This window comes from Sinocyclocheilus grahami, unplaced genomic scaffold, assembly GCF_001515645.1.
Source record: "Sinocyclocheilus grahami isolate Dianchi unplaced genomic scaffold, SAMN03320097.WGS_v1.1 scaffold79.1, whole genome shotgun sequence".
In the NCBI taxonomy this organism is placed as follows: Eukaryota; Metazoa; Chordata; class Actinopteri; order Cypriniformes; family Cyprinidae; genus Sinocyclocheilus; species Sinocyclocheilus grahami.
Window position 1 is genome coordinate 1,163,280 of NW_015505258.1, and position 10,590 is coordinate 1,173,869.

Sequence of the window (10,590 nt, forward strand, 5' to 3'; positions counted from 1 at the left end):
ATTTTAATGTTTGGGTGAACTATCCCTTTAAGCCCAGCTAAACAAGCCATAGAAATCCTGCTTCTTAATAGCTTCTTAATTTAATATTTTAATTATTAAATATATTGCATTGCAATTAAATTTTTATATAAACATAAAATGTTTACTTATATATAACTTACATAGAATAATTAAAAAGAAAAAAATGAAATTTTTCTTTAGCGATATTTAGAGTATTAATCCAAAGTCAATGGGTTCACCGTTTGGAGAAAAAAAAAGATTTGCATAAAACACCTGATTTGCCATTTAGTTTTACATGTTAAGTCCAGTGTTTTTTATTTTATTGTCTTCCTTTTGTAGACAGTGGCCCTAATGTTACAAAATGTTAATTTAATATAACTACATATATAAAGTATAAAAAATATAATACATATATAAATATAAAAACATGCCATATGTCTTACATAAAATGTTATATTTAATTATTTTATATAAATATAGAAAAGTATATAATCAAAATATGTAATATGTTTATCTAAATAAATTGTAACTGTAATTATAATAATCATATTTTAAACCCAGTCCTGCTCATAAAAAGTCTTAATACGATTCCTTTAAGTACAAATTGGAATGCAGGAGTGTTGAATGACCCAGGGAGGTCATAGGCAATTGCTATATTTACCAGCTCAGTAATATGATCTCTAGCATTCTGGATCACTCTGCTCATACAATCCTTCCCTAGTCCTCTCACTCTGGAGCTACAGCCTCCAAAGCAACACACTGTCCATGGAAAATACTACTGGTGAGCCTCTTCTCCAAATGACTCGCTCTTTTCTTTAACTTTAAGCTGTTTTGACTGCTATCCAATGCTGTGAGGTCTGTGGGGGAGAGCGCGTGGCATTCTCAAGTCATCAGTTGTTAGGTTCTCTATTGTTAGCCGTTCAGCGTAACCAGGGTCTGGATTGTAATGAAAGTCTGACATTTAAACTGATGCATAGTAATACTGAACATTTGTAAGCATAGTTTTAAAATATGCTCTCATAACCCTCTTTATTAACCTAGGAATGGGTTGTCATATATGCTTTTATGTTTTCTATGTCTCATAGGCTTTATATATGCCTGTTTCCTTATTATGTGTCTTGTACTTAGTGTGCTTTTATATTTATATATGTATATATTTTATGGCCATTTTTAAATTAAGCTGTATGTTTTATTTTATAAATACTGCCTTCACCAAATGTTCCTAAACCCTCTTCTGTATTTTTGTTGTCTTTTTAGGTTTGAACATTGAATGGTGTATGTGAGGTATAATGAACCGCCACCTCTGTTTTTCCGTCCGCTAGAACCGAGAACGGCTCTACTTTCAGTAGGTACCCCTGAACCTAACACCCACCTGCTAGCGCACTTTGCACACATGATACCGAGAGACAGGGTTGCAGTTTGTCTCTGGAGATTTTTAGGGAGTGTTAATCCAGTGCAAGTTATTGGGTTCGTCTTTTGAAAAAATTGAAAAACAACAAAGCAGTTTTGTGTCTATATACCTGATTTGCAATTTTAGTTGCTCACGTTAATCCCCATTGCCTCCTTTTCATAGACAGTGGCCCTAATGTCAGTCTGTTACAAAATCTGTGTTCCACATTCCTTATTCAGGTAGTCTACGCTCACTGTAAATGATTTAAAAACCTGAAATGACCTGCTGCCTTTAAAATTTGGTCTGATGTTGTCTTTCCAGATCAAATAAGCTTTGAAAACAAATGCTAGACCAGTGCAAGTCTGATTTGCGTAACATAGCTGCGGATAGAAAGAGTAGATTTCGAGTTTGGTTTGGCAGACTGAGTATTGTTGAGAGGCGAGTCTTGCCAGATTGCTTTTGGTCATAGGAGGGGGGTGGGGGGGGGCTGAGGCGTCAGTTTGGCCACTGAGCTCTTATCTGCTCACATTTCAGGGTAAATATAGCTGTACCCAAGACTTTGCCTCAAGTCTTCAGCATATTGTTTGTGTTGCTAACACAAACACCTGCACAAGTTTCAGATTTTTTAGGATGGTTCAATTTCACGGTGGCTTCCTGGAGACCAGTTTTGATATTTGAAGTTATACAGCACATACACAGCTAAACTGTTTTCGGATATTTTTTTATTGACCTTTTGATGCTTCTTTGAAATTCTTAGTGCATTTTGGTTTCTGTGGAGGCATGTTTCTGCGTCAGAGTAACAGACAAAATGTAATTATGTGGCTAACATTTACATTTAATGTCACATGTAAGACAGATATTAAGTCACAACTGTTAAGTCACCTTTTTATTTTTTTACTCTGAGGTGGAAACCGGCTTTCATAGCTTTCCAAATGCTGAAGAGCTAAAAGTAGGTGTTGTGACGTGTTAGATGTGAATGTTAAGGAGCAGTGGTGGTGTGCACGTAATGACAGCACGTCTATCAGCATGAATGCAAGTGTGGATATCTGTCAGGCATCACGGGGCTGAACCACGTCTGCTTTGACAAGTCCTCACCTGTCACATGCTTACAGCCGGAGACACTCCCACAGCTCAGACCCTGACCACTGACTAAACCCCTACTGACTTCTTTCATACTGAACCAACATTCTGTGAGAAATGTTAGTATTGTAACACTAACATTGTTAGTTCAAAATCCTATCTCATTCTACTAAAAAGGTTTTAATTCTGTAAAAAGTTTCTTTATTAGTAGTAATTAATAGCTAATATTTCTCACAAAAGATGACTACAGACAACAGAGCCTGCTTTATGATTTAGCTGAATAGATGAAGCATATTTGTATTCATTGACATACAATTTTGTTCAAAAGATGCATGAAATTGATCAAATAAATGCTATTTGTTTGAACTTTCGTCAAAAATCCTGAAAAAATATGTACAAAAAATGTTTTCACAAAAATATTAAGCAGCACAACTGTTTTCAGCACTGATAATAATAATAATAAATGTTTTCCTGAGCAACAAATCAGCATATTAATGTGATACTGAAGACTAGAGTAATGGCTGAATGTTCAGCTTTGCATCACAGGAATTACATTTTAAAATATAGGCTATTAAAAAAGAAAACTGTTATTTTAATAATGTAATGTTTTACAATATTACTGTTTTATTGTACTTTTTTAAATCAAATAAATGCAGGCTTGGTGAGCATAAGAAATAAATATGCAGTAATAAATAAAGAGAATACATTATTATCAAAAAAAGTTTAACTATATTAAATTATTATTAATAATAATAGTTCATTTTACCCTTGTCCTCTATCATCAGTTTCTTTTTTAATGTAAACCTCAAATTTGTAGGCTAGAAGTTGCCAAGTTGGTCAAAACATTGCCTCAGTTAAGCTTGCCAAGTCTGCATTTCTTTGATTGTTAATCAGTTTTCACCTCATCTATTAATGAAGTGCAGCACAAACTAAATGTGTTCTACTACCTCTTTTTCTAGTTTTACTAGTTTGTCGTGGCATTTCAGCAGTTTGAATAGAGTTGCTTTCTCAATACCATATGGTAGGGTTCTTTTGGCTGTTGTTATTGTGGGCAAAGAGAGGGAACACAATGTGAAAGCAGTGGACAACTGTCTTAAGAGTTCTCGTCTGGTGAAAGCATGTTAGGGTCGGTCTGCCATGTGCTTTGGACTGCCTCCAGCATGCAGCCTACCCTAGATCTGTGTGTTGAATTATTGATGCATCTGTGAACGCTGCACTCAGAGAGGGAGAGAGAGAGAGAGAGAGTGCGCAGAGAGAAATAAGAAGCCATCACACTGAACCCTACACGGATCAACAACACCAGATACTTTTATTTATTCAGACGCTGCGCTGCCTTGTGAACAAGAGCCTGTCTCTCCACGAGAACAAACTGTGCCGCCATAACACACAGCCCGGCTCTGGGGGCTCTCTCGTTTCATTCAAACAGCGGGGTCCTCAGGCTGCGCTCGGGCTAAACCACCAATCCAGGCCCCCTATGAAAACAATGGCGCTCATTTTGTTCGCCAGCTTCATTCAGGGTCCCGTGTTAGCAGTGAAGCCCCCGTAGGATGCGCGATATCACCCCTCGCAGTGTGTGTGCTGTGTTTGTACAAGAGTCACATGCTGCTACTCATTGAATATGTTTTCAGGATCAAGCGCACAGAACACTAGAGACCTCAGGGCATGACACTCAAAATAAATATAAAACAGTAATTCAAAATTCATTACAGGTAGTGTTTATACCCTAACATTTTGACTGAAATTGCCCAACTGAAGAGAGACACTCTTTCCCTAAGGCTGAAATACACACGTAATGAAACCGCCGACCTTCAGTGTGTGGGATTTTGAGGCATTTTGGAGTTTGTTGGTTGATATGAGTTAAAATGATTAATATCTCATCAGGTAGTGTAGATGTCAGATGGGGCCACTTTGACAAAAGTGTTTGAACTTTTTCACTTTCACATAGAGTGCCCTTAAAAATAACTTATATTTATACATAGCAGCTATGGATGCACAAAATATCTGTACCATTTTGGTTATCAGCTGATATTATATATTTTTTTCAATCTGTATTGGCTGTTATTGGATATTTAATTGTATTATACATCTAAATTTAGATGTAAACGATCACTTAATCTTAGAGAGCCTACTGTACCATATTTGATACGCAAATTTCTTAGGCCTTTAAATGATCAACATGATAACTTTGCTGAAAAACCTGTTGCACACAATCTACTACATGCTAACAGAATTGCATATTACTTTTTGGCCATACAAATATCAAAAACTGCACAAAATGGCATATTTTCTTGCTTAGTTTGGGCCACTGAATAACATTGGGGTTTTGTTTTTCTTTTCTCCATATTTTCCAATTATATATCATTCTATATTAAACTGATAACGTAACTATATAAAAGCCTGATGTATGAAATATGTTACTCATCAAAAACACATGCAAACTTTTTTTTTTAGATCAAGATCAGAATACTAATCTTACTGATAATACTGTTAAATGTAATCTTTAGCAAGTCTCAAAATGAACATCTATTTTTCATCCTGTATATTATAATGTTGTGATGCCTAAATTCACTTATATTATTCAAAACTATTTTAGTTTAGTATTCAAAACAATTGTAAGATTTTAGTTTTAGTGTTTAATTTTATGCGAAAATTAAAGTCGGTATACAGTCAAACCAAAATTTATTCAGACACCTTCAACATTTCTCACATTATTACAGTTTATTTTCAAGTTAAACTGTGTCAGAACAAATTCATCTTGATAATGTCAGATAACTAAATTATGAATTAGGTTGAATAGCTGTCAGCTGTTAAATTTAAGTACACAATTAGATAATACCAATTTAGGTCAACCAATTACCAAGCAATGCTTAATTTTGTTCAGTCTGTGGTGTAAAAAGTTTGCATTAGCAATTAAAGAAAAAACACTTAAACAAAACATGGTCAGGTCAAAGTGTCTGAATAATATTTGGTCCCAAATTTTTATCATCTTTACTGGTAGTCCACTGTATGAAGAATTTTTGGGTATAATATGTCACAGTTTACTTTATTTTGCCATCCTCACATCCACACATAAATGAACTATAGTCTTCTGCACCCACTTGTAAAAATAATATTAAAAATTATATCTGGTGTGTCACACAATTCTGTTGAGCTTAGGAATGCAATGGCCAATCAGAGGAGTTCAGATGATTCATCGTTGAAACTTATCAGTTTTGTTGAGTGCGCGCACGTTCGCTGACTGAATTCCGGACTCTTGCGAATTCTCTCATAATAAACAACAAAGCGCAGATGTACGTACAATGTAAGTAAGAGATTCATTTCACAGTGTATACAGCTTCAGTAGTTATAACGATAGTTTGGTTTTTTAGAGTGCCTAAACTCGCGATAGATCAATGTTAGTGATAATGTCAGTTTCTATATATAATTTATTCGTTGTTTGAATAACCGTGGAAAGGAAACGTTATATACTTATCAATTTCTAATGTTTTTATTAAATTGCAATCACGTTAAATTCAATTTCAGTTCCATATTCCATTTTTTAGCCTACATGACACCCATGTCTTGTACTTGTCTAAAAAGACGGGTTTATGATGTTTAATACTAGGGATGCACCGAAATGAAAATTCTTGGCCGAAGCTGAAACCGAACAAAATTAAACACTGGGCCGAATACCGAACACGGTTTTTCGAGTTTTTTTCCCCATGTATTTTGCCAAATTTTTTTCACCATTGCATAAATTAAAAAGCCAAAATGTGCTTTTTACTGTTTTGTCTTGCTTTTCAAAGAAAAAAAATCAATTACAAAACAACAATTTAAAAAATATTTAACACTGAACATTTTTAACATTCTAGCAGACACTTTACCAACAAAGCACAATTTAACTTAAAATTAATAAGTTAGTAAAATAATAATTTTTGGCCATCAAGACCCCCCTTCTTGAATCAGGCATGTATTTCTTTTTTTTAATTTTTATTTCTTTTTTTACTGTACAATTAAAAGCAGCCTTGCTGAGAAGAGACTTCTTTTAAAACATTAGAAAATATAAATAATTAAATAATTTGAACACTATGTGTGAATGTTATAATAAATGTATTAAAACAGTGCTGTTGTAATGATTATTATCATTATTACTGTCTTGTTATTTTATTTTACAGAACAACCGTAAAATGACAATACTAACATTTATGAATGTTGATAAGAGTTCTTGCTTTTTTTCCTTGCGGAAACGCGCAGGAAGACCTCAATGCTTATTTTTGTTGACGACAGATTTATAAATGAGTCTCATTACGAATACTTCGTACGTATCGCATTGTCACATGCCTTGTAAAAATTCATAAAAATGTGACTGAGCAACTGACAACTTTCGCGCTTTGGACTTTGAACCCTGGTTAACAAGCAGATCTGCTGCGAGCTCGTGCAGCGCTGTCAGAATACATGCGATGCAGTCCTAAACAGTCTCTCGCTGTCGGTGCTTGTATTGATTTTTGCGTCTTTCTCCGACAGTTTAAATGCTTCCACACTGCTGATGTGTGTGCTGCATAATAAAGAGTGCGCACCTCTCACTCTGCGCTGGTTGCTATTTGATCGTGTCATATCATTGTTCGGTACAATTTATTCGGTCTTTTCGCTTATTCGAATTGCCGAACATTCGGTGCATCCCTATTTAATACATTTGGCTGCTTTTAGCCTTACCCTGGAGTTGGTTCACTCTCCGCCTATGAGTGCTATTGTGGCTGCTGTGTGTCAAATGACCCCCCACCCCACCCCCTCACTCGTGCCCCCTCAAAAATACTGAAAGCATGAAGCCCCTGACTCAAGGTAAAAAATAAAGTATGCATGTATTAAAGGTGCAGTAGGAGACCTTGGAAAATGCTAACTTTAGCCTGATAGCACTGAAAGCGTAAGTCCCACCCTCCCTGCAATCGCCGTCCAAAGCCACGCCCCTGAATCCATATACGCTCACAGACCAGAATACCAGAGACAATATTACTACAATAGGCTACATCAGCGGTTCCCAATTCCAGTCCTCGCACTGGATGTGAAGATGTATGTGTGTGAGTGTGATGAGTGTGAAGACGGTGCGCAGCGCAAATCCGTGAATGAATGTTCTGAAGTGAAATAAACTTCAACGGATTTGAACACTGTGTAGGGATCATATCGATCGGAACACCGTTTATGCACGTAGCTCACTTCTAACGAGCTGGTTATCTGAATCGGGTGTGTTAACTAAGCGAGACATGCACAATATGCAGAGCTGGGGGGCGCGAGGATAGGAATTGGGAACTGCTAGGCTACATCATGTGTCATTCACTGGTGAGAAAACTTTAAAAGTACTACAATACCAGGAAGGAAGATCGGGTTGTTGATGTTTGTCTGCCATTATCGCTCTCTCTCACACAGCGTGCGTGAACGCGCTGATAACGTATCCTGTCTGCACGAACAGGGTGCGCAGAGGTATGCTAATACATACGTTGACAGGCAGGTAGGAAAGCCAATTAAAATGCTCGGACCGAGCGTTTTGATTGGACGAACATTTCTTGATCCTACACCTTCCACAGAATATATAAATACAGATAAATACATTTAGACCACTTAACTTAATGATTGCTATCGTGATGTGAAGAGACTTTCAACCAGCATAACAAAAAATGTTTCTGAAGACAATCACCTATTGCACCTTTAAATTGTTCACAGTAAGATCAACAACATACATTTAGTAAACAGATTTTCATTTCATGCCGAATTTAACATGGAAATTAATTATTGGTTTATCTGTATTGGCCAGAATTTTTATGCAACCCATTTTCTCCTTTCGTTCACAGAGTCCATGCAGCCTGAAATCGCCTCATGTCCAGCTGAGCTCCCAGCATGTCTCGTGTCTCCTCTACGGCGAAGCGCTATTCCGGCTCTTCTTATACCAGTCACTACAGTTCATATGGCTCCTCCCTGACCCCGTCGCTGAGCTCCTACGAGCGGGACAAGCTGCCCTATAAGAGCTCCTCCTCAGGCTACTCCTCCTCAGGCTACTCCTCCTCAAGCTACCTGAGCTCAAGCGCCTCCCGCTTCCGCAACTACAGCTCTTCGTCCGAGCCGGACCGGGGTCGGCCTATCCCTCGCACCGATTTGCTGGGCGGCCGGCGTAGCGAGAGCCTGAGCCGCACACCGGCTAAGAGCTATGGCTCGGGCCTCAATGGAGGCTCAGGATACAGCAGCTACAGCTACTCTCCGGCCCCCACCAGCTACCTCTCCTCCTCACCCGTGTCCTCCAGCATCTCTCTCAGTCGCAGGAAGTCGGTGAGTCAGAGCGATTTGACGCATGATCTGTCAAATCTGCGCCTGAGCGAGACGTCCAGCGGCAGTGGCCTGAAGCAGTCCTACCAGAGCCGAGGAACTGATGTATCTGACTCCTACGGTAGAGCTCGCTCCAGCTACGGCCTCTCACGGAGCTCCACGCAGGACAGCCTGAAGAGCAGCAGCAGCCGATTCTCCTCCAGCTGTCGCTCCACCTCACCAGTCAGAGAGTCCTTGGTAAGAGCATTCATGTTTTCTCTTTGGACAGTACCCATTTATTTCCAGAACGCGCAGAATGATGCTAGGATTGTGTTTTTCACCGATCCTTAAATTTGCATCACTCTCCTTTCTCAAGTGTTACTCAAGTGCCCTTCGGCTCAGAGAGTTTGTGCTGAGAGGTGGAAGGAATGTGTAACATTCAGCTGTGTTTCAAGTGTCTCTTGTGATATAAGTGAACTCATCTTAGGAAGTTGCAGATAAAATGATTGATTTGGTCATGTATATTTAGAATACCATACTAACATAAAAACTCTACTACTAGATAGGAACATATGGCTCGGTGTAATTATCAGTAACTGTAATTTAATTAATGAAATAGTGAAACATGATACTGTCGGCTCCCTGCAGTTTTCCGCCGAAATAAAAGCTTGATGGTTTAACGTTTGAAAATGAAGACCGCAATAAGTGTAGTTGTTGATTTTTACATTTACTGTAAGATAAAATATTGCTATTATCATTATCATCATTATATTTTCTTATTGTAATATTTCATTGTACAAATTTAATTTATTTCGTTTTGTTTAACATTTTTTTAGTAATACTATTACTAATTATTACTATTATTATTATAGTCATATGGATATATAATTACAAAATTTTGGACCAAATTTTGCAGCACCACAAACAAGCACAGCATACCTGGAGCTTTTTTATCGCAATCACAATTTTTATTAGAATTTTTTTTTTTAATTCCCAAATCATGCAGCCCATGATGCAGTGTACTCTACTTGGCCTTTCATTTCCTGTGTGACAAATTATCTCAAAAAAATATCAGCTGAGCCATTCCGTGTGAACTCAACCAGAGGTCCCCGGCTCAGATTTCTGAATTAGCTAATATTTTTTCTGAAGAAAGATAAAGATGTATAGTGATGAAAGCCAAAATATTATGTCATGAATATTATGTATATTATGAATAAATGTGATGGATGAATATTTACTGATTAATCAACTATTTTGTAGAGGGGGGTCAAAATGGCAATTTTCACCTGAGAAAACCATGAAGCTGAATGGCTTCAGTCAGAGCCAAATTACAGGGGGTTAAAAATGACTTCAGAAAGTTTTACACAGAGATTGGTAGGTCTATTAGTAAAATCTGTTGACTTTAGCTGTATTTGTTGCATTATGTGCCAATGGTGACCATTCAAAAATGGGGAAAGATCACTTTTTAAAGGGGTCATAGGATGCTACATGCATTTTTACAAGTTGTTTGAACTAAAATGTGTGTTGGCAGTGTGTGTAAACAACCACCCTATAATGATAAAAATCCACCCAGTGTTTTTTTTTAATCGTGTTAAATGTTTTCCCCTTTCTCAAATCGAGCCGATCTCAGATGCCTGTCTGTGTGACATCACAAAAACAGGCCCCTCCCACGATAGTTTGATTGACAGTAGCATTTCAGCACAGACTGGACTGGCGTCTTACCTTAGGCCCGCCCTGAGTGAGCTGTCATAAGTCCACCATTGTTTCACCGCCGGAGCAGATGTAGACAAGAATGACTCCTAAGCGATTGAGGTCTTCTGTTGTTGGATGTAATAATGAACATAGCAGTC

General features: G+C 37.5%; 1 protein-coding gene across 3 annotated transcripts in view; it reads left to right on the forward strand.

The window, feature by feature from the left end:
- usp2a (ubiquitin specific peptidase 2a) overlaps positions 1 to 10,590 on the forward strand; it is a 43,361-nt gene that overhangs the window by 2,902 nt on the left and 29,869 nt on the right. The window contains exons 1-3 of one of the 3 annotated variants that reach the window (XM_016273520.1): positions 569 to 781; positions 1,258 to 1,345; positions 8,293 to 8,998. In XM_016273520.1, coding sequence (XP_016129006.1) covers positions 8,339 to 8,998 — 660 coding nt within the window. In that variant the 5' untranslated portion in view covers positions 569 to 781; positions 1,258 to 1,345; positions 8,293 to 8,338. Of the gene's footprint in view, positions 1 to 568; positions 782 to 810; positions 993 to 1,257; positions 1,346 to 8,292; positions 8,999 to 10,590 lie in introns of those variants that run through there. The other 2 variants (XM_016273522.1, XM_016273521.1) reach the window with 2 other exon arrangements.